Here is a 24,973-nt window from a genome sequence, read left to right on the forward strand (position 1 = left end):
CAGTGGAGAGAAAAGACTGACTCCTGCCCATTTTCCTCTGACCTCTATGCTCCCTGCTCCCAGAAACATACCATTTTAAAACAGAGCTCTTGGGGCTGGAGAGATGGCTCAATGGTTAAGAGCACTCGCGGCTCTTTCAGAGGACCACGGCTCAGTTCCTGGTGCCAACATGGCAGCTTACAACCGTCCTTAAACCCAGTTCTAGGAGGTGATAACTCTCTTTTAGCCTCCACCAGGCAACATGTATACCCATAAAATGAAAACTTAAATCCTTTTTCTTTAAGGAAAGATCTTGAAATTAAAACTAAGATGTTTCAGAGCCCACAGACTTGTGGCCTCCCTACAGCACACAGCACCAGAGGAAAGAACACTGGCCCCTCTTCTCCTAGGACTGTGGTCACATGTTCCATATCTATCTATCTATCTATCTATCTACCCACCTACCTACCTATCTCACATCAGGAATTGAACCTAGGGTCTCACATGGATTGGCAGGCGCTCTTTCACTGACATACATTTCCAGCTCCATCCATTCCATGGAAGCTCTGCAGGGCATTTCCCCTGGGACAGCAGCAGCAGCAGCAGCAGGCAGAGCGCACTGTGCTCCTAGAGCCTTCACTGTGAGGACCCAGCATCCTGAGCATTCTGAGTCCCGGCAAATTTAAAGATAAGCAGGTTTCCAATGTCTAAGGATGGGCCAATCTTGGAGGTTATTGAGTAAAAAGTCAACACGGTCAAGTCAATTACACTATTGACAGATGCTCTTAACGAGGAGATTTCGCATCATAATTATATGCAAAGGAACCCAGCAAATACAAGCTGTGTAATGATCAGCTAATAAAAGTAACACTTCATCTATGTCAATAACAGTTTCAGACTCAAGACAAACAAACATGGCCTTTGCCACTCAGCAGAGGGGGAAGAGAATCCCTGAAAGATAAATATTTTCACTTAAGTTGGGAAGTGATTAGAATTACATAGAAGACCTGTCACACACAGGAGAGGCGGGCACCGGCCTGTAGTGGGTACCAACGGCTCTCCCAGGTGAGTGCTGGCACACGTGCCGGACCCTCAGGCACACGCTGTCCGTGGACTGGCAGGGGGCCAAACTTAAAATTTACGGAGAATGGGAGTGAGCAGAATGAGATTTCTCACTGGGTCTTAGGCGATGCCGACTCTGCAATGCCTACACAGCTATATGCTCGCTCTTCTGAAGAGGGCGGACAGCACACGCAAATGTCCCCACGTTTACAATCCCCCTCTTGACACGTCTTTTGGAAAACTGAGCCAATTGGGTATGTACAAGATCATATTTGGATAATATTCTGCTAATGCCTCCCTCCCAAGCATCTCCCCGCCATGTGTGTGTGTGTGTGTGTATAACCAGTCAGTTTCCTGCTCCCGTTGCTATGCATCCCTATCAGGATGGACTGTATCCTCTCTGGAACTCTGACAAAATAAAACTTTCTTCCCTGAGTTACTTTAGGTCATGGTATCTTATGACAGTAACAGAAAAGGACAAGGTGCAACCATGACCACCAATGTGACAAATAAAGAGAGAGTAAGAGAGAAAGAAAGAGAAAGAAAGAAAGAAAGAAAGAAAGAAAGAAAGAAAGAAAGAAAGAGCAGAATATTAGCAACAAGCAGCTTGTTCTGCCCCTAAGTTGAACCTGATCAGTCAGCTGAGAAAGGCTAGCCCCACCCACAAAAAGCAAACCACTGAGAAGAGAAAACAGGACCCATAGAAATACTATCAAAACATGGCTACATGCCAAAAAAGGGCCACGGCTGAAGTTCATGTTAGTGTGCCTTTTTAGAGAAGTGTTCTGCAGGAACCATATGAGCAGTGATGGAGATCTACAGAAGACGCTGCACGCGTCAGATGCACACACAGGTCATGGACCATCGGCCTGTGGTGGCTAGTGTGAGCCATCAAGGAGGCAGAGCCAGAATACCTGAGAGGTAGGCTTTGAGTAGCAGAGGGGGAAAGGCCCCCACCGTAGATAGCACCATGACCTCTCTAAATCCTGGCTGCCATGTTTCCAGCTGCTTCGAGTCCCTGTTGTTTGACTTCCCTGCCATGATGGACCACATCCCTTAACTACCAGCCTTTTCCTCTCAAGTTGCTTTTGTCAATATATTTTTTAAAAACAGAAAGAAAAGAAAAGAAACTAAGGCACCATTGAACGCATCTGGCTTGGAGACGCGCAGGGTGGGGGATGTCAGGGGGATGTCGGGGGTAGAGGGAGTCACGGAAAGAGCTTCTAGTAGCCCAAACTGGTCAGGTGGTGACTGACAGATGGGCAAGAGGAGGCTGCCACACAGCATGTGGGGGGTTCTAAGCCATAGGGGGGACCTACCCTAGGGCTGAGGGGATGAGGAGGAGGATGGGGAAAGAAATCACTCAAAGAAGAGCTCATTCTGTCTCCCTCGACCTGACTCTCAGGAGCCGGGAAATGACACCCCTGCTGTTCACAGAGTCCTTACCAAATCACGTTTCACATGCAATCCTGCACGGTTTACTGCACCCCTCCATGCAGACATGGAGTTTCACAGATGAGGAAACTGAGGCAGGTCCAGAGAGAGATGAGACACCATCGCAGGGTCACAGGCATGAAAAAGGCCTAAAGCCCAATCAGCAACTGCCCACCCTTGCCTTCTAGTCCATTTCGTCCTCTTTAAGAAAACTTAGTTTGTAGCCCATCTCCTCACAGGAGAACAAAACGATGGTGGCATCTGGATGTGCTATCAGTGCCTTTGGCTTTGTGGAACATCCAAACGAGGTCCTCTCCGCCTTCTGAGGACCCTGGGGCATACAGGGGAGTTTCCCCCACCACCCAGGCAGGCTCTGCCCAGCAAGCTCTTCCCTTACCTTATGGCTGCTGTCACCCCAATGGGAGTAATCGGCAATGGGCGGACGCCTGGAAACAGCCCTCGGCTCAGCACCCTCGCTCCGTTTTGTATCACTCCTGGAGAAACTGGAAAAAGAAAAAGAGAAAGAAAAAGGGACGTCACAGGTGAATCCAACTGTAAAGAAGTTAGCAAATTTGAAAGAGAGAAGAGGGTGCCCAACGAGTGTGCGCACACAAGCCCACACAGAGTGGAAGGGGCACAGAGAACGAGATAGAAAGATGATGTGCCAGCAGGGTCATCAAGAGCTGACAAATTACTGATGCTTCTGTTAAGAAAGAAGTTCAGACACAAGTTCAAAGCAGGGTGGGGTGCTCTGGGCTGGGGACAGAAGGCTCAGTGGCTCAGAGTTCTTGCTCCATGAGCAGAGACCACAGTAGGAATTCTTAGCATCCCGGAAAAGAGCTGGGCTTGCCCCTAACCCTAGCACTGGGCAGCGACAGAGGATGTCCCAATGTCCTGCTCCTGCTTCTCTAGGACGATGGCCAGGCACACCTGCCCAAATAGCACCCATGCAGTGAAGGCACACACGCATGCACAGACACCCCAACACTTAACAAAACAAAATTTCCTATACCTATTGGTAAAACCTCTCCTCTCTGGTCTTTCTCCAGGAACATTTAATGTAACCGAAACTACAGTGGGGCTGCGGGCGACCCAACCATCACATTTCTCATATCTGTTATCTGTCCTCACCCAGAAAGGGGGGAAATGTGGCTAAACAACACAGTCAGGTCCTTTTCCGAGGGACTCAGGCCCTCTACCTCCCATGTTCACACAGGGATCTTCATCTTCCCCCAGGTGGCCTCAAGCCCTGGCTTCTGGACGGAATGCAGTGCCCTGTGTGTCTTTCTCCACAACCCTTTCCAGCCTTCCTCACTCCTCCGCTTTCTTCCGCACACACTGACCCCTGGAGTAGCCCTCAACGGCGATCCACCCGCAACAAAGGTCCTGTGTGGCATGCCACCCTCCCCACCATGTCCCCAAGGATTTACATAACAGGGAGTTCTGTACATCTGACTGTTAGTCACCTCCTAAACGGCAGCTTCAGCTGGTGCACGGTAAGCCTCTAGCCCCTGTGGCATCTACAGACACGGCCTACGTGTCTGGCTGTGGAAGTCCCCAAATGTTTGTTCTACTCTCTAAAGATATTCCAGATCTCTCCTGCTCCCCGTAACCCCAGCACAGTCCCATACTGGAGAGAGGTGAATGAACAGTACCCTTTCAAGCAAGCATCAGTGAAATACTAGAAAATTAAAACATTTAAAAATGGAAACCAGTCTAGATGTCAAAACTTAAAAGCCTTGTTATTTGCAAATATTAAGTACTTTCATGAAACAAATTACTAACACACACGTTTCATAATTTTTTGGTCTCGAGGAATACGTTTTCAGAACCGAGACCGGTGCTCCTCCGTCGTTCGAGCGCTCGCCTGCTGTCACACACAAGGCCCCCTGTAACCAGTCACGGTGGTGGAACCCCAGCCCACAGGAGGAGCAGGCAGAAGTTCAGTCCAGTCATCCTCGGCCACACGGTGATTCAGGAGGGGGTTTGAAAGTGCTTCAAGTAGGGTAAACATCCATTCTTCAATATGAAATCATTCTTAGAAATTACATGATTGTGTGTGAGCACCATTTGTGTGTGGGGCACACGTCCCATGACTTTCGCGGAAGCTGGAGGGCTACCCTGTGCAGTTGGCTCTCACCTTCCGACTTTCACGTGGGGCCTGGGGATCACAGGTTGGCAGGCTGACACAGCATGCCTTTACCGGCTGGGTCATCCTGCCAACCTGGATACAGAATACTTTTATAACGACTGTCCATTTCTTTGGGCCTTCTGTAATTCTTGCTAATCATTTGTTTTTTGACATTTCTCTTTTAGGTTTGTACAAGCTCACTGTTAGAGGTTCTTCCAAAAGGCAAGATGAAGACTAAGACTGCCACTCTTACCTACGTCAGTCACAGCACACTCCCGTGTCCAGAGACATCCTGGTCTCTTACTGTAACTACTCATGTGCAGACGCACAGCCAGGCCAGAAACCTCACCCGTTCCCAATTAGCAGCCTGACTTCACGGACGGATGAGGTGATCTGAGGCAGGAGGATAACCAAGTATCCTAAGAGCACGGGAACTGTTCCAATACTCAGCCAGGTACTCTACGAGGAAGCAGCGTCTGAAAGCTTTATTCCCTAATTTATATTATCTGATATCAAGACTTCGTATCAAACCATATGGACTGAGGCACTGTGAGACTGGGCTGAGAACTGACATTTGCTTCACCAGAACAAAATGGAACCCAGAAAATAGGCTTGCACTTAATACGGTCCACTGAGCTCCAGGAAAGGCGGGTATCGAGACTGCAGAGTGGCAGAGAGGAGACTACGGCAGCAAGGACAAGCCTTTGGGATGAAAACAGACCTTGACCCTTACCTGATACCGCATGTGAAGTTTAACCATGAGCAGAGCTACAGTTCACAGGGGGAAGACATGGGAAGAGCAGAGCTGAGCTTGGCTGGAGGCTGCTGCGGTCTAGACTATGGGCTTCCGCCGGCTGTCCGGAGACTGCGGGAGAGGGCTTTTGATGGTAGCCCCTGGGCCACATAGCCATTGGACGGGCTTACTCTTGACACTGCGCATGTGTCACTGAGGACATCGCGGAGAACAGTAAATGGATCTGACACGACCGGCCATGTCAGGAAAGAACTTAAACTGAAAATCTGCACCATGGGTCCAATCATCAGTGAAAACTACTTAGGATCAACTAATTAGTATCTTCTTGTGTGCTAGGTTAACTATAGTCAAATGGGAGAGAAGAGAATTGGGAGGAGAGAGGAAGAAATGCTAGGATAAGGTCTAAAATGTGTGTGTGTGTCTATAGCCACACAGGATGGAGATGCCTGATGCAATCTCTAAGTATCGAGGGACTTGCTAGAGGAAGTGCTGTCTACACTGGACCTCAAAGGAGGAAAAGCAGCATGTACACTCAGAACCGATAAAACCACTGAAGGGATCTTTAGGGGGGAGGTTTTCTGAGGTTAGAGAAGCACGCATATTTAGAACAAGCAAATGATAGTTATTCGTTATCATCAGCCTAGGTGTGATAGCCTTCTACGGAAGACTGAGGAGGCACTGTGCTTTCCCTTGCTTCAAGTAAGCTGAAAACCTTAAGAGGGAACAAGATGAAAGCCAGACTGAGACAGAGACCTCAGCTGTCTTCTAGTGACAGAGTAGCTAGAACAACAATTATGGCTCTTGTATTATTTCGGCTCCCAGGTGCACAATGTCAGCCTCACCCCTGTAGCCCTGGAAGGGGAAGAGGGGTCATAGGAGTCAGAGAGCGCAGTTAACACTGATGTGGTCGTGAGTCACCTGACAAGGAACAGGAAATGCAGCCAGAGGTCCAGGCTCCATGCAAAGAGTCCTCTGCCCAAATATCCAGAGCCTTCCTGCGCTAGGACACCCCAGCAGGAAGGGAAAACAGGAAGAAGCCAGCCTAACACCTATTGGAGGCAGCTGCGTGTTGGAATGGCGCCCTACCCACGGTGCAGTCTAAGGGGGCTATGAAAACTGCTCAACCTAGTGGCTGGCGATGTAGGCTTATTAATATCATTTCTGTCATCACTGTCCTTCGACCAAGCCCACATCACTTCTCCGGAAACCTCGGATGAATTATCTATAAGGCACAAGGTTGGAAGGAGAACATTTCATTCTTTTGGTCTACTGCATCTTTGTTAGCTCGCCCTAACCTTTCATTCATGCATTCACACATCTTCCGACTGATGAGCTGTACTGTATTCACTTCAAAGCAACCTGGCAGTGGTAAGAGGTGTGCGCCTGAGCCCTCGAGACTGCTTGGGAGTGCAAGCTGGCTCAGCCTCTGAACCCAGGACCTCTTCTCAAGCAAGCTGCAGCTCCTGCCATTTCCCAGTCCTCCTTATTGGCAGCACACTCTATGCTGAGATGGTGACCATCACTGGCTCACTGTCTGCCAAGAGCCAGCTGTGACACTTAACTGTGCCTCCACCTCTTCCCTTTTCTGTTCTCACCCCCCAGTGTCAGGATGTAGTTTCTGGAAACTGGGGTGCAGCCAATATACCACGGCTCTGTGGAAAAGGACACTGAGAGCCATCATTGACTGCCTTTCCATTAAACACTGGGCAGGAATAAGAGTCCATTCTCCCACCCTTGGTCTAAAATCAGCACCTTCCTTTTCCTTCTGTACTGGCTGGTTTTGTGTCAGCTTGACCCAAGCTGGAGTCCATCAGAGAGAAAGGAGCCTCAGTCGAGGAAATACCTCCATGAGATCCAGATGTACCACATTTTCTCAATCAGTCATAAATGGGGGAGGGCCCAGCCCACTGTGGGTGGTGCCATCCCTGGGCTGGTGGTCTTTCTATAAGAAAGCAGGCCGAGCAAGCCATGGGGAGCAAGCCAGTGAGCAGCACCCCTCCATGGTTTCTGCATCAGCTCCTGCCTCCAGGTTCCAGCCCTGCTTGAGTTCCTGTCCTGACTTCCTCCAGTGATGAACTATGATCTGAAGTATAAGCCAAATAAACCCTTTCCTTCCCAACCTGCTTTTAAGTCACAGTGTTTCGTTGAAGCAACAGAAAACCCTAAGACACCTTCTCGCGCTATCTACCTCCTAAAAACATCGACTTAGGAAAATACACATCCAAAGCCAACTTTGTGCTCCCACTAGAAGAGGTCTGAGCCTCTGGCATACCCTTTCTTGTAGACCCGGCACACACACCTTTTCTCCCATCAACCTGGAAGAAGAGACAGCTTGCTGGGCCCGGTGGACAGGCCTCAGCACCAGAGTCCCCAGTACTTAAGCCATAGAATGTGTCAGGCCTAACCAGGGACAATGAGGCAGCATGGCTCAGTGCAGATGTTATGGCCTTAAGTGACAGGGAGGCCTTCCGAGTCCTTTCTGTCTCTGCGTGCATGAAGTGAGCATGCACACATGGACAGGTTCCCAGGATCGACTGAGGCTGACAACGTGTGCTGTTCTCTATCAACATCCTAAAGCCATGTCAGCGTGTGGGGAGCTAGGCTTTACTAGTCCCTGCCTCCCCAGAACCGGAATTACAGGCATGTATCCCCCTGTCCCCTGCCCCAGTTCCCCCAAACACACACTTTTGGGACTCAGTTCCACATTCTCCCACTTTACTAACTCAGACACTTCCAGGGGTCTAAAGCTCATTTTCGTTCCAGGTCGGAGGCGGGGAAACAAACCTTCCTACCTTCCTGCCCCGTGCTGTCCCTAAGCACGTAACCACCCTTCTTTTTGACAGGCCTCCCTTAGTCTTTGCAACATCTAAAAATAACCTCAGTGGGGAGCTCGCAGCTCTGCAGTTGGAGGGCAGCCCTGGCTAACGCCATCAGAGGCCATAAGCTGAGCAGCAGGCCATTCCTGTCATCCTTCCTCCCCCGAAGGCTCCCCTTCCACCTGCCTTCTTGGAAGCAGGCTGGGGAAGGGCCGGCATGACAGGACACAGCCTGTTTCCTGTGGTCTTTCTCCCGTGGAGCCTGACATGGCGGACAATATACCCTAGTTCCAGGCAGCATTCCCCTGCCTTCTCGCTCCATTCTGCTGTTCTGTTTATTACCTAAGAGTTCCGTCTCTGGGAAAATTCCAACCGGGGCTTATATAAGCCTTTGGAGATGGGTAATGGTGACCTGGTTTCTCCACAGGGGTTAAAGATGACTCATAAGGATTGTCAGGGGAGCTAGCTACTAGGCAGGTGATTCAGGAGATACCGGAAGCTGAAATTAGCCCACGTTGCTACTCTTCTAGGAGGAGACTGGAGTGGGTGGGCAGATTTTGATTTCAGAAGTTAAGAAGATGAGCCGGCAGCCATGCTCTCTGCTGACTTCTGGAAGTGGCATTTTGAGCACATAGGACACGATGACCCTCCTTGCAGAATGTAGGTGATACCAGGGAGGGGACAAACTGTTAGAACCCAAGGCTATACCTCATTGGCTCATTCAAATGGGAGCAGACGAAAGAAACAAGAGGTAGTGGGCCCTCTAAACTCCAGTGCAACCACTGCAGGGTGCTCATGGCTCCTGGGTTCCCACCAGATGCTTTTCTATCTCACCCAGCTTCAGAGCTTGGGGGGGTGGCCAGTCTACCAGCCCCAGCTAGCTTTGTGGATGCCAACCAAGAAAGGGGAGAGGAAGAGATCTAAGGGTCTGCCACTTGGTGACCTGAAATGCAGTGGCTGCAAAGGAGGATGAAATGGGGGGCAGCAGGGGGGGGGGAGGACCCTTTCTAGCAACCAAGCCAGCCTGTAATTGCCAGGAGTGAACAGTGCCAGGAGATGAGGTGGGTAGCTTGCCACTCTCAGGGGCAGCCCAGGGGTGAGTGAAGCAGGAAGCTATAAATAGCAAGGCACGAGAAAGCTCTATAAACAGAGTCTGGCCACAGCAACCAGCCCCAGGGTGAGGGAACAGGCAGGAAACATATGGAGTGCTCAGAAGATGGGCTGTCCAGCTTCTGACTGTGGGAGGAGGTCTGTGTGCTCCCATACCAGGATACACAACCATGAATACCACTATACATGCTGCCCACACCCAGTCATGGAGACTGGGCATTGTTGCCTTTATGCATTTACTGAGGAGTCATACCTAGGCCTGGGGCAATGCTAGCAAGGCAGGTAATGGGGGCTTTATTTTCCTGTCTCTCCAAGGCGTCTTTCTCCCTTGAGGAGGCAAGGCACTGCCTCAAATCTCAAGGGAAGAGACTAGCAATGTTGCCAGGAGGTGATGGCACATGTCTTTAATCCCACTCAGGAGGCAGGGGCAGGCAGATCTGAGTTCGAGTCCAGCTTGGTCTACAAAGCGAGTTCCAGGACAGCCAGGGCTGCACAGAGAAACCCTGCCTCAAAATAAATAAATAGAAATTAAAAAAGAAAAGAAGCCAGCAATGTAAAGGAAAATAAAGATTCAGTTGAAGTGGGATAGAAAGAGCTGGCAGGAGCAGCGGTGGACAGCTGGACACATTTCCCTCTGGCTGTGCCCACTAGGAGATGGTGGATTTAGCACGATCCCTAACTGTGGCACCGCTCCAATCTTTAGGGGCTCTGCAGCCCGGGGCTTACACTTGACCTCCAGACTGATACTGGAGGTCAGATGGAAAGGCAAATATGAAGCCACTGTCTCCATCCTCTGCTTGCTCTGAAGTCTACGTCTGCTGTTCCTGCCCTGTGAGTGCTTCCTTCCACGACCTTCAGGGGCATCCTGGTTGGTGCCTGCCAGGGCCCCGGAGAGCCTTCTTGGCCTGTGGCCCTCATGACGGCTGTGGCCAGACTTTCTCGAAGAATGTTAAAAGCTTTGGTGGGAAAAAAGCCTCCTAAAATTACCCCACAGAGCTGGGGAACGTAGCCCAGTCTCAGGTCCTCGTTTCAATCCCCAGCTCACATAAAACTGGGTATGGTGGTGCATGCCAGGGAAATGAAGGCAGGGGGTAAGAAGTTCAAGGTCATCACTGGCTACACAGCAAGTCTGGGGCCAGCCGGGGTCACATGGAACCCCATCTTAAAAAGAATGGAAAACAATCTATACGTTTAACACACGAGCACTTTTAGGCCTCAATTCCGAATTCTGACATAACTAGGACCATGGATATTCCAGCAGGACAATTACAGCTGGAGAGTTACATGGATGGAGAGAGGAGAAGGTCATCTGGCCGAGAAAACACTAAAAATGATCCTGTTAGCGAATCAGGACAAGAATCTGTGGTCAAGAGCCCTGGAATGAGAGATTGAAGATCTGTGAGTGCTCAGGCCACACCCCCTGCCTCTTCCAGACTCTCCATTCTCCTTCTCAACTTAGGGACCAGTTCATCAGGGGTATATATACATAAAGTAACAAACACAGCACACAGTGGCTGCGAGCCGAGGAAGGCGTTTGGATCTTACACAGCTCTGATGAGACAGGTCAAGTGTTTCCACTAAGACGGGTTTTGTGACCTGCTCATAAGGACCTTTCCAGCCTGTGACTTGATTATGACTGGAGTCTGTAACTTTTCCTGAAAGGCCATCTAAGAATGGATTTTAAGTATAGATTTCTCTGAAACTTAAAACATCACTTCAAAGCCATACTCCGGGCTAGCCAGGCTAACTGTTAGTTGCAGAACTCTGCCTGCTGCCTATCTACTTAGCAGTGGAGTAGGCTGTCCCGAGCAGCTTCACGTTCCAAATGCCAGGAAATGGAGGCTGACAAAGGGGAACCAGAGTCCGGCAGTCAGGGCAGGTAAAGGCAGCCCCAGGCAGAGAGGGCCAGGTTGTCTGAGAATGCTTGGCGGTATCTCTTGGATCTTTTAAAATAGGTACAAAGAAGAAAAGAAGGTGTTAAATTTCCTACAGCTATGGACAGGGTGTGTGTGTGTGTGTGTCTGGATTTCCCACCAGTACACATGAATCTACTGTGGACTTAGGGACGGGTGCTTTCTTGTAGAAAATGTTACTGTCTCCAAGGTGGGGGAATTCTCATTGCTTAGAGGGCCATGGTATCTTCAGAAGGCAAGAGCTCCAAACGAGCTGGAAACCTAGTCACAGGCACACGACAGGTAGGAGGATCTGCCACGTCAAATCACTTTCTGCACACGAGTGTGTGTGTGTGTGTGAGAGAGAGAGAGAGACAGAGAGACACTGCAGTAACCTGACAGAGCTGCTGGCCTCAAGTATTGCGGAGAGCACAGACATTTTCGTTTCAGGTCAGCCATAATGATGAGAAAAGGAATGGACAGAAAGCAGGTAGCAGGCAAGAGTCAAGTCCAAGCAAGAAAAGAGGTGTCTTAATTAAGTGAGAGCTGCTCAGGGAGCCCCACTTAGCTGCATCGGCCCTGCCCTTCACCCTGTGGCTGCCTAGCGGGCAGGCACACGGGATGCAACGTGGCACTGTGGGTCCCTGTTAAGGCTAAGCCAAGCATGGGTGGGACAAACTTTCTAGAACACACCCTAACATCATCAAAGTCCTCGACAGAAAATAATGGCTATAAACGGGGTGCCGCCAGCCCCGTCATGGAGAAGCTGGCCCAGGGAGGCTCTCCTGCAAAGTCCCGGGAATGATTCCTGTAGGACAAAGGTCTCCAGCAGGTCTGCTTCTCATCTCCTCAGCCCTGACAGGATGTGAGAGCTCTCTCATCCTGGGAGCACACCTTCGCACTGGCTCACGCGTGTGCATGGCTGCATGTATATGTGCGTTTGCATGTTAGATGCACGCTTAGTTTTGAAAAGGATGCTACGAGTGCAGGGCTGGGTCAGCATTAGTTCTTCCTATAGCCTGGGGTGTAAACGAGAAGGTTAAGTTCACAAACTACGGGGCTGTATGCTATAGAAACATCTACTCACAACCTGCTTGTATCTCAGGGGGAGAATTCAAAAGCATCATGGCACTGGCAGCGTCAATGTCAGGATCTGGAAAAATCAACCAATAAATAACATTATTCACAACGGGGCTGGTGTGTGCGTGTGTGTGTTTTTTCCCCCTGCAACTTACAGCTTATGAATGAGACAGAGGGGGAGAAATCCAGGAATTAAATGAGGGACCTCAAGGTGAGATGAGATTCAAGGAATATGCTAGCATTTTTTCTTCTTTAAATCTATGAGCGTGGCTCCTTCTCACGTCGTTAATGTTGCCTGCACTGTGGGTTTCGGATAAGCTGCAGATCTAGGCGCCCCTCAGTTTTAACTCTGGGGTGGTGGAGAAGGAGAGCAGGTAACAATAGGAAGGTCAGCCTGGGAATCTTTAATGCCGGAGACGACTCAGCATCACCGTGAAGAGAAAACACCGAATGCACCTGCATCCAGACAGATACAAGGGAGACATTTGGTCATTTCCATTCGTCAGCAGAATGGAAATCATATTTTATGAGGTTCTGTGTGTGCACAGCAGTGTTGGGGGTGATGAAGGCACCTTTTTCTTTTTTTTTTTTTAAAGCACATAAAATATAAAGAAAAGAACTGAGAAAGTTCTGATGTTGAAGGCACAGAGTGCTTACGTTCTCATTTATTATTGCTTTTCATTTGCTCCCTCCCCAAATACTCATCACTTTATTGCTATAAATCTTAATAGGTTTCTGAATCCTTACCAATCCACCGGTTGACAGATGGCAGGTTATACAGAGACGGAGAAAAATATTATCCCTTTATAACTAAATTCATTTCCCTCTGAGAAACAGCAGCTCTGCTGCTATGGAAATGAAGGTCACCATGGCAACGGTAAACAACCCCCAAGAATGGTCACTGAATAGGCTGAAAAGAACATCTGCCCCAGCCCAGCGTCCCAGCTGCCCTGGGGCGAAATTCGCTAATAGTGCAGTGAGGCCTTGTGACAGAAGCTGCCGCCTGTCCCCTGTCCAAATAAATGAAGTGTGCAATTGAAGTCGACATCAAAATGCCTGTCCTTGCAGATTAGTGCCTCGGTGTCCGCCAAGCCCAGTAACTAATGACTGGGGAGAGGGGGCTTCGCACTTGTCAGTTTTTGTACAAATTACATACCAAAAAATTCAATTTACTACTAATGGCTCCATGGCACTTTATTTTGGATATTATGCGAGAAAATTACTTTTTTACTGTTTAAAAAAAAGTACATTTTTCATACTTTATATGTGCAGTTTAATTCCAAGGGAGTAATGCAATGCATGATAAAGGCCCACAAGCCATTAATAATATGGATGATGCTGGTTTCAGAAGACAATGCCTCAGGAAAAAAATAAAAAGGTAAAGAAACTTCACTCTGCCCTTTTCCATTTTGCCTGCGGGAGGCCTGTTACTTACCACAGCATAATGGAATAAAAGTTTATTTTAATAAGCGCATTGTATGAGAAACAGGTAAATTAGCTTCTTTGGCAACTCCTGGGGAGACATTGCTCAAACAGTCAATTCCTCCCCACTGATACATGCTCAATGATTCACGGGAAAGCTTCAAGTTCCACTTTGCACATGAGTCCCTACTGCCCCAGCAGTGATGTCCTTGGTCCCCATGGGCAGGAAGGGACAAGATCTGAGGTGGTCCCTCTTTGGAAAGGACTCTTTGCTTTCAGGGAGAAGCCCAAATATGTGCGAAGCTTCATTGCCATTTCAAGTGCAACAGGTGGCCTGGCTTGCCCTGGTTATGTGGTCCCCATCTCCTCAGGGGAGGGTCCCCGGGTAAGGGGGAAGCTCAGACATGAAATCAGGAGATAAAACAATGTTCCACATTCCTTATCAGGAGGAAGTTCGAGGAGCACAGACAAGTATGCCCTTGGCAAAAGAGAGAGAGCCTGAAAAGCAAAGAGTAGCATCACCACGCACCGGAGAACTTAAACTTGGGGGGGGGGCTATCCAACATCTCCCCAGGATACCCCACCCCACCCAAACCAAGCCAAATAGACAGACCTAAGACAGCAAGTACAGGATGCTAACGCCCCTCCCCCACTTTCCTTTCAACAGCGGAGCACACCTGATGCCTCCATGGGCTAAGGTTTTGATACTCTCGGAGAACTCATGCCCCACCGCCTCCCTCTTTAGGAATTCTGGGGGAGTGCAACAGGTAGAACTCTCATGATCTAACATATGCGTGTGTGTTCAAGTTGATAGTATCTGCATTTCCTGGCTTGCCCTGGTTATGTGGTCCCCATCTCCTCAGGGGAGGGTCCCCGGGTAAGGGGGAAGCTCAGACATGAAATCAGGAGATAAAACAATGTTCCACATTCCTTATCAGGAGGAAGTTCGAGGAGCACAGACAAGTATGGCCTTGGCAAAAGAGAGAGAGCCTGAAAAGCAAAGAGTAGCATCACCACGCACTGGGGGTCTTAGGATGACCCTGCTGAAAACGAGAAGACCACCATATACACAAAACAGTTGGCTGCAGCCCAATTTCTGTTCACTTAATAATGTATCTTGGTAATTGTTTGCTAACACTACTGAAAGTCTTTACAATGAGTGTGTGTGTGTGTGTGTGTGTGTGTGTGTGTGTGTAGAAAACCTCCTCACTCCACTAGCAACCTCTTTAACCTCTTTTCCTTAGATGCTGGCTTTCTAGAAGGGGGAGATGAAGCTCCACTCCACAGACCCGGGGTCCCTGGACATGCTGCCTCTGCACAGCTACTTTCTAGCACCCTCAGATAGCATGCCTCCTTTCCTCATTCCTGTGCCTTTTATGATAGCCAGCCTCACCCTGTCCTTCCCCTTTCCACCTCAGCTTCTCTGGGGATCAGCCTCACTGCTACCCTTGGGTGCAGGCTGTCTTAATGAGTGCACTGAGGGCCTTCATAGGCTTCCCCCCTCTGGTTTGCATTCAAAAGAACCAACCTCATGAAGCTGAGATACTTTTTGATAGGAGCACCCATTTGGGGTGAGCTGGAACCAGTATAGAGAACTGGGGAGCTACTTTGGGGCTTGGGGGATTCTTCTGCCCCAGAGGAACACCTGATTCTACAGGAAGAGAGCTAAGGGAGGGGAGAAGTGGGTGGGCTGGGGAGGAAGGTGAGGTGAGGGGTTTCCCACCATGGTTCAGTGCAGTTTATCAGTCTAAGAAGAGATGATGGTATCTTGTCCAGGACTCATGAAGACCTCACTGACAGGAATAGCATTTCTGTTGTACCCCAGAAAACCACAGTGAGGCAGAGGGGTTCAGCAGAATAAAACAGCATGGCAGTTTATTTTGGGACGAGGGATTCTCCCCAGTGGTCCCTAGCGCTGCATCCTGGTACAGGAGACCCAGTTATTCAGCACAGGTTAATGCAGTGTGGCACCCAGCATGCATCACTGGGCACTTGATAGAGCTATGGCCATGGTCTACGCTGAGCCAATCTCAAATCCTGTATTAGAAGATTCCTTAATTAAGCTCTGGCAACAGGATGACTTCTCTGAACTGGTTCCCAGTGGCCCATTTCAATTTTTATCTTTGATGCGATTATCTGATCATGCTGCTGCTGCTCTGGAGAACAGGACTGAGAAAGGGTGGCGTGGCTTGTTTTCAAATCCTCCTCTCTTGAATGTACACACAAGCCTAACCTTGCCACTGAGAAAAACAGAGGCTTCTAAGCTTCTGCTATTGATGATTCAGCTACTTGGATTAGGATTGAGTCTTGCTTTCCCGTCACCGGGAGATGGATCCTTTTGGGAGTGGTGGAGGCTTTCCTCTGTGGGCAGAATGGGAAAAGCCCTAGATAGAGCAGACAGGAGGATTGCTAGGTTCAAGCCCTGGATCTGCAGCCAATTAACGTGGAACTTTCCTGTTGCTGGGCCTGTCCTCGCTCATTTTAAAGTGGTGTGGGTGACAGTAGGCACGAGAGGGGCAGAGGCTACACGAACTTCCACAGCGTTCTGTAATGTCACCTGACATCTCTTTCTCTTTCTGACTCATGGTTGACAGAACTATGGACTCCAAGGGGCACCTTCCAGATGAGACATCCACTCTGAAGCTCGGGAGACAGAAGACAGTGCTACCAAGGCTGGGAGAATATACCAGTCCCTGAAAAGCCATGGCCTGGCGGGGTGGACATTCTGTGGGTTTTTGGTGTAGCTTGGGTTGAATTCCAGGTAGAAGTGTATGGAAAGGCCATGTGTTTAAGCAACCTCAGGATATAAAGGCCAATAGCAAGCCCTAGTGTAGTCCTCAAATTAAAAAACAAAAAAGACAACTCAGAGCCGACAGACTCACCAAGATGACAACAGCCAAACGTTTTTCAGATGAAAACCTTGAGATTTATGATCCTTTCCCGAAGTCACCCGAGCTTCTACATAGTGAATGTGTTCCCCTTCCCTGCTCCTCCTTACACTTCATGTGTTTACATGGTGATCTAATGTTACATAATTGATCAAAAGACTGAACATACGCGGGGAGAAGTGACACATGCTGGAAATGAAAGCGCAGGTACCGACAATCAGATGTGCATCCTGGCTTCCTCTTGTATTCCTTTCTACAAAGCAAGTGGGCCGCTGCGGCTCTTCCTTGCTTGCCTCACGCTGTTTTGTCCTTGGCACCTAAGATTATACTTGGAACCTGAGAGCATGGAGATGAGAGCATGCGGGATAAATGAATGGATGACTTTATCTTCTACTGTTCAGGTGGAGAGAACCCAGCCCTCAGCTGGACATGGCACCTGGGTGCAGGGCTCTGGATGGACAGGGAAATTCACTAGGACCTTTAGTTTGTAAAAACCAGGGGGCACCGAGTTTTATATGCACAGGAATGATAAGATTCTTTGCAGCAGGAATTTGAAGCAAGAGGCTATGAGCAATGTGGCTGCAGGAAACCCGGAGGAAGGTAACTGAATGGAAAAACGGAATATAAGGAAGACATGGTGCTTCTGGGTATGGGTAGAGGAGATGGTTTATTATGGATTATATTGGACAAAACAGGCAGAGGCATCTGGGAGAGACCAGAAGGCTGGGAAAGGGCCTTCAAGAAGAGGGTAGGAGAGGAGGGGGAAGGGAGAGGAGCCTGGGGTGAGTGCCAAGAGGCCAAAAAGGAGCTTAGGTTCAGTGGCGCACGCCTTTAATCCCAGCACTCAGGGAGGCAGGGGCATGCTAATCACTGTGAGTTCGAGGCCAGCCTGGTCTACAAATCGAGTCCAGAACAGTCAAGGCTACACAGAGAAACCCTGCCTTGTAAAAATAAATAGATAGATAGATAGATAGATAGATAGATAGATAGATAGATAGATAGATAGATAAAAAATAAACAAAAGAAGCCAAAAAGGAAAAAGGGCTAGTGTAGCTAAAATGGCTGGGTTATACAGGAAGAAAAGCTGGGGGGAGGGTAGCCTACCCCTGGGATGGAGAGTTCAGGGTAGGGGGCAGGGTATGCCAACCAGGAGGACCCTTTAACAGGTAGGGACTAGGGAATGCTGGTGGCAGTGTCAACTTCGAGGTGTTAATAGCACCTCAGTCCACCATTTGTTTGAGACCTAAGAGAAAGCCTTCCCTTCCTATGACTTCACTCCATCATTTTGTTCTGAGATGTCTTTATCTATTTTCTATGATTATGTGTGAGAAATGACATGCCCAGAAGCATTTGTTTAATTCCTTAAAATGGAGAAAAAAAAAAGGCTTGAGCAACTCTTAGGACCAGGAAGTACTAGAACAGGAAGAAACGTGTAACAAGATGCGCAGAGAAGCAGCCCGTTTTCTGGGGACCCAGTAGGTCTGCTCAGTTTCACTTCTAACGGAGCCCGTGTTTCTCGAGTGGGCCCCCTCCCCTGCCCAAGGACACACGGCGATGTCTGGAAACACTGTTGATGGTCATGACTGGGTGGGACGGTGCCTAACGCTCTACAGTGTGCAGGATCGGGCATCATCCAGTCCATCAGACGTTAGGGAGAGGGACAGGGTTAAACGGTGGCTGCGCGAACACGTGCACAGGTGAGGAGAGGAACTTCTGAAGCACTGTCTTACACGGGACACATCAAAACAGGCCATAAAAGTTCACCTTGTTGCTGATGCGTGGCTCCCCTGCTCTCCCCGAGACAGCTTATAGGATATCTGCATTTGTGACTTCGAAACCAATCAAGACCTCTAAAAACAGCTGCAAGCGATCCGGCCAGCAGCAGAAGGGGTCGGTAGTGCAGGCAGGCGGTTCTGGTGACATCATTTGCCACTGGTAGTTCTACTCGCCCTCTGCTGGAGCCTTGTGAAGACTTGAGTGAGGAGCACTAGGGAAGAAAGAGGAAGAAGGGGAAGGATCTACGGGCACAGGGATTGAGGGATTCTCGTCAGAGCTACGGGGTGAGAGGTAGGGAAAGCAGGGAGAATACAAAGCCCCCCAACAAAGGCTGGGTGTAACTTCAAACACTGCCTCCACGACAGGGGACGGGCAGAGAGCACACCAGGAATGCATCAAAAAAAAGGACTCAAAATCAGCTGGGCTGGTGATACAGTTCTCTAGGCCCGGCACTGGGTGCTGTAGACCTCTCGGCTAATAGCGTGGCATGCAATTGTCCTGGCACTTGGGAACAAAAGCTGGGGGTGCTGTTCATGAGTTTGAGGCCAGTACCATCTACACAGAAAACTCCAGGACGACAGCCACGGCTGCACAGTGACACCCTGACTAAAAATAAAGTATTCTGAAGGCAGGGGAAGTGGGGGGGAGGGATTGCTTAGAGAATGAGAGGGCAAGCCCTGTGACCTGAGTTTGAATCCTGTAACCCTTAAAGAAAGAGCTGCGAGCGACCCACATCTGTGATCCTATCACCCCTATGGCAAGACGGGAGGCAGAGACAGAAGAATGATCTAGAAGCTCAAGGGGCAAACTAGCCTTCTGTAAGTAGGGGCAGAGACACGACAGACCCTGCCCCAACCAGCTGGAGAGACAGATCAACTCCTGAAAGCTGTCCTGACTTCAATATGTGGGTGGTGGCACAAGCACAGGGGCACACATACACAAAGCTATATAAATTAAAAAAACAATTAAAAGGCCCCGGAGGTTGTCTTTGGGGTTCGGAGAAAGACTTAAAGTCACTGAGAACACCTTCGCTAGATGAACACTAGTACCATCTCAGAGGTGGGGTATCTGAGACCCAGAGAGGCCACATAGACCCCTGAATCTGTTTCTCCACACAGGACGCATCCAAAGGAGAATCTCAGACTCCTGTTGCTCTGAAGACAAGTTCAAAACCAACAACAAACCATCGAAACTAACAGCCAGTGGTGGGAGAGGGAAGAATCTATAGCAAGCTGGGCCAGGGGAGGATCAATGAGCCACACATGTAGCTTAGATGTTAGGAGGTTCTCATTTCCAAATCTTCTAAGTCTTTCTCCGAAAAAGAAAAAGAAAAAGAGAAAAAGAAAAGAAAAAAAAAAAAAAAAAAAAAAAAAAGGACTGGCTGGATTCAAAGGGCGGCATCATCCTTAACTCTGAAAACCAAGAAAACATTTATCTAAGCGACTCCACAGTCCAAAGCAGCTTTCTCATTTGTGTCAACCAAACCCACTCTAGCTCTGCTTTCCTGTTGAAAACCGTGCTGGAAAAAGGTCACGGGAGGTCAGAATTGAGCTCAGAGTGCATCCAGGCCTGGCAGCCAGATGCCAGGGCTGTGGTCTCAAGGTGGCAGGGGGCTGTCTGGGCTGCGGGACCTCAGCCACTTGTTTCTCTACTAGAGAAAATAGACGCCACGTGAAACAGCGACGCTCTCCGGGGGAGATGCTCCGCCGCCTGCACTTCTCTTGGCAGCAGGGAGAACCTTACTGCTGGTGTCTTCTGAGCTCTGTCTAATGTCTTGTTACCTTGGCACGGTGCTCCATGTCTTTTCTGCTGAATCTGCTTCAAAGCAAGAGACCACAGTGCCTGCGGTTTGCGTCCGGATAATCACTCAACACCTTTCATCTGGCGTTCTAAATTTCACCAATGCTTGCCCTGTAATGCCTCTGACCAGCTGACAGATGTCTTTCTACCAGCTGCCTGGGAGTCAAATGAGCTGAAACTCATTGTACAATACGGTCTAGACTTTTCGATTTGAAGAGAAGGACGAGGGTGGCGAGAGGCTTGGCACAGGTTAGAATTCTGTCCTGTGGGTCAGGGGAAAAGGAGCTGGATCCATGAGCTGCCCTGAGCTCTGAACCTTCTTGCTTACTGGTGTTATTTTTTGTTTGTTTGTTTTCTTTTTGTTTTCCAACCAGAGATATAGCTAGAGTCTTAGGCGCACACTGGCTTCCTGTGCGGCAGGAACAGAAATGTGGACTTCTACAACAGCTCTGAGGCCCTCACAGACTGCCTACCTTAGTGTCCGGGAGGAAAGCCATGTCAAGTCTACAAGCTGAAGGGAACCAGGAGGCTGCCTGACGTGAGAATAGAAACTGGTAGCACAACTGGAGTGCCAGACAGCTGGGCAGCTCCTGAGGTGGAGTGCCTGCCCTCAGCCGGCTTCCCCTTTTCCCGCTGCCAGTTTGCCTCCACGGTGCACAGCTCCCCCAACCAACCACTCCCCGTTTACTGGAGGCCCCGTCCCCACCCCAACCACATCCTCCCTGTGTGAAGTGCTCAGAGTCCCTGGCTATAGACTGTCAGAGTGGCCTGGCCTCCACTGTTGCTGAAATGCAGTGATTTCACAGGCATCTTCACTACAGCCAGGCACATGTGCCAAGCCACTTCTCCAGGTGGAAAGTATCCGCCTCAGCGTTAACACTGGGCTGCTGTGGGAACCAGAGGAAATAAGGCTCGAAACCTGTAAGTCAGTGGGCCAAGGCATCCTTGCATCCTTGCTCCTGGAGGTAAGCCAGGGTCCCAGAAGAATTAAAAAAAAAAAAAAAAAAAAGGTTGCCAAATCTTGTTTGGGGCATATTTTTTAAAAAAAGATCAGAAAGAAACAAAAACAGGTGGGTATGGCATTGAGTGTTCTTTCTCTTTTTCTGTCTCTTAGTCACACACACACCCCACTACCGCCACCACCAACCCCAAACCAAGCCAACCCCCCAAAACCAAAATAAAATACTAGACTACCTGTCCAGAGGTAGGTCATGCTCTTTCTCAACAAAAATAAGGCCCGTGACATGAAAGTCCGGGTGATTCTGCATTCTAAGGCTATCAGGTAAGGCAGGCTGGTCATGAGTCACGCAAATTTTAATTTTTCCCTGGGACAGGAGTTAAATGTAACCTTCTCATGTACTGGGTGCTAGCCAGTGGTCAAAGCGGATACTCAAACAGCAGGATGAGTCCGGCAGGGCCAAGGTCATGCGTGTCTAGTTAGGGCTGGGAGAGAGGATAAAGGGGAAGGGGACAGATGTTAGCACCCGGTGACCCCTGTAGGCAATTAACTTAGGCTTCCAAGCAGGAGGTACCCCTATGTTTAACTCTGTGGGCATAACTGCACGTAATTAGAAGTCGTAATTACAGCTCTCTTTCTAAAATGTGACCACAATATTCACATTGACCTCTGGTGGCAGCCTGGCCTCGGTGCTGGGAAGTACAAACAGGGAGGATCGGGCCTCTACCCAGTGGCCTTACAATAATGGGCAGCCAACGTCCCCCAGAGACTTCTAAGGTCAAGCATCTACACTCCCTCCCTGGGGAGCAAACTTGAGATCTGTTGGGGTTTCCTAACTAGCCCTCCTCACTGAGAAATATTTATTTTCCTTTAAATAGACACAGGCTAAGCTGGAGTCTCAGGCCACATGGGAAAGGCCAAAGCAACCATTCAAATTAATATGCCAGTAATTACTGTGCATCTACCATCTAATTACCCATGAAATGACCAAATTGAAAAGATCAATTTCTGATCAGCTTTTCACTTGGGCATTTTGTAAAAGTTACAACGGAGGCTCCAGGTCACTTAAAAGTGCCCATTTATCATTAGTTTATTATACTTTTATCAGCCCCCATCCAGCCATAGAGCTAACTTAGCCCATATCATGCTACTGAGAAAACCATTCCACAGGAAATTAAACTTGTCTGGGTTTTCAGACAGACAGACAGACAGACAGACAGACAGTTCTCAGCTCTGGGCAGAGAAACACAGAATTCAGAACGGGTCCTCCGAAACCACCTTCCCGATGAAAAGGAAGAGACAAGCCCAGGTAAAGTGAAAGTAAAGTGACCTGCTGAGTCAGCAGACAGCCTCCAGCAGTAGACAGGACCCACCCAAACCTCAAAGACTCCATCCCAGCCACGCCTAGGGGCAGAAGACAGGAGCTCACTCTTTTTAACAGAGCACAAGCGCTCGGTTAAAGAGCCATGGGGCTCTTCCCAGGAATTTGGAATGTGCAATGCTGAGTTTCCCACAAGTACAAAGGAGATGGCAGGAAATCCAAAACATCATTCCTGGGTGCCTCTTTTAGCTCATACATCTAACACATTTTACAATCAAAATGTGACTAGCAACTTATTTTGTAGTGGATGTTAGTTAATTCCTCTCCCATTTTCAGGAGCCCTTTTCAGGAGTGTCTATCTGCACCTTCACCTATTACTAGCAGCCCCTTACACAATCCAAATAGAGCCAACGGTACTTGAAATCCTCGGCTAAATGCTTAGGAAATGAGAGAGAGAGAGAGAGAGAGAGAGAGAGAGAGAGAGAAAGAATATGCAGAACTCACTGGCCTCTAGCTGGCTGAAAAGGCAGGGAAATTCCCAAGTTCCCTAAGAGCAGAGGCAGAGGGGCTTCTCAGGCAAGTCCTGTTAACATCCCAACCCAGGCCAGAGGCCATTCCCACTTGGAGGCATGGACTTCGAACAAATGGTCCCAAGAAACACATTAAAAAAAAAAATCTCTCTGAATAGAACTGCCTGGGAGTAAATGATGGTTTTCTGTGTTTATAAAAGCTTTATTCAGTAAGGAGAAATAAAACCACTACTCAGAGGTGTCCCAAACTAGAGTTTAAGTGGAGGAATAATTGCCTCACTGATTCTCTAGGCATGTCACTGGTGAGATATACTACCCTAGTACTGCTTTCTTTTGGTTCAGTAAGAGAAAGCAAAGGGACTAAGTGTAAATGCACAACAAAGGCATTTAATTGAGACCAGAATATTTGCATCTCAAAGCCCACTCCCCACAGGGCCGCTAATGCAAACTACACAGATCAAGAGCCAGGAGTACAACCATTCAGGTGGGTAAAGAGGGACTTTCAGAGGGGCAAAAATTCTCAAACGCACATTAATTATTGAAAATTTTTAGTATTATTTACTGGCCAGGAAGTCTAATGCCATACATGCTACGGATTCTGTGACCAGGTGCTGGCTTGTTAGTCCCAGGACTCAGGCTCCACATACCATCCAGCAGGCCATGCTCACAGCATCACATCCTATTAAAAGGAAGGCTTTGTCCCCTGGGGTCTCTGCTTACTGCTCAGTAAAGAAGCACCCGCCATATCAATCCCAAGTATCACAGTGACAGACAAGCTGCAGAATAAACACCACCTTTCCTCATTTCAGTTAAGAGTTTGGAACTGAGGTTACACACTCCATTTCTTTACTCCATTTGTTTACTTTGTGAAAGAAAGGGTTAATTAAGACCAGGGAGATGACTCAGTGGTGAAGAAAGCACTTGCCGCCACTAAAGCCTGATGACCTGGGTTTGGATCTCTGGAAGGTATATAAAAGGCCAGCGGCAGTAGGGTATTTCTGCCAACTGTGCCCTCCTAGGGAGGGGTGGGAGGTGGAGACAGGATAATTGCCCTGGGCCAGCTTGCCTGGAGTGGCACAAACCAGAGAGACCTGGCCTCAACAGAGCTGTCCCCTGACCATCCTCACCATAACGTGTGCACAATGAATAGTAGTGACAGCAGGGGTCTTACTGGGCCACCCCATCCTTTAGAAGTCAAAATGGGTCATGTTTTAAAAAGCCAAACATACCAGGCGTGGTGGCCCATGCCTTTAGTCCCTGCATTCGGGAGGCAAACAAATAAAGGAAAATCAAACAAACAAACAAATGAACAAAAAACAGTGTAAGCTGAGTATAGTAGAACTCTTCTGAAATGCCAGTACTATGGACATTTAGGGACTCAAGGTCATTCTTGGCTACACAGCTATGTGCCAGCCTGGGGTACATGAGAACCCATCGCAGACAACAAGTTAAGAATTGCCTGGAGTTCAGGGACAGTCTGGGCTAGTCCTACACAGCAAGATTTAGGATTAAAAAAGGGGTATGGGTGATTCTCCAAAGAAACACTGCAGAACAGTGTACATGCATATAATTTCTCCACAATGTCTAGTTGCCTATTTTCTCTAAGCACTTTGCAAAACAAACAAACAAAGAAACAAACGGGATAGCCACTGAATCCAATGTGGATTTAATTACTGATTCTATTTCACACACACACACACACACACACACACACACACACACACACAATGTGGGGAAGATGGCTCAGAGGAAAGGTTTGCCTTTGAGCCTGGTGACTCTAGTTTGATCTCGAGGACCCACACAATGGGAGAAGTAAACTCCAAGTTGTCCTTTGACCTGCGCTTGTGACTCAGTGTATACACACACAAGTGAATTCTTTAAAACTGTTAATGTATTTGATTCTTTTCTAAAATACCAGTACTTTTCATCCTATAGTGTCCCACTGAACCACTTGACGTCACTGTGCGTACACCATCCTATTATAGCTCAAACTGGGAGCAATTTCGGAGCTTCCACTTCG

General features: G+C 48.7%; 1 protein-coding gene across 7 annotated transcripts in view; it reads right to left on the reverse strand.

Annotated features, from left to right (window-relative positions):
• Foxn3 (forkhead box N3) overlaps positions 1–24,973 on the reverse strand; it is a 369,982-nt gene that overhangs the window by 15,069 nt on the left and 329,940 nt on the right. For 6 of the 7 annotated variants that reach the window (XM_060388027.1, XM_060388023.1, XM_060388026.1 and 3 more), the window contains 2 exons: positions 12,266–12,331; positions 2,873–2,978 (listed from right to left, as the gene is read on the reverse strand). In XM_060388027.1, the coding sequence (XP_060244010.1) occupies positions 2,873–2,978; positions 12,266–12,331 (172 nt within the window). The remainder of the gene's footprint in view (positions 1–2,872; positions 2,979–12,265; positions 12,332–24,973) is intronic. The other variant, XM_060388030.1, reaches the window with a different exon arrangement.

The sequence above is a fragment of the Meriones unguiculatus genome, chromosome 7 (genome assembly GCF_030254825.1).
Source record: "Meriones unguiculatus strain TT.TT164.6M chromosome 7, Bangor_MerUng_6.1, whole genome shotgun sequence".
In the NCBI taxonomy this organism is placed as follows: Eukaryota; Metazoa; Chordata; class Mammalia; order Rodentia; family Muridae; genus Meriones; species Meriones unguiculatus.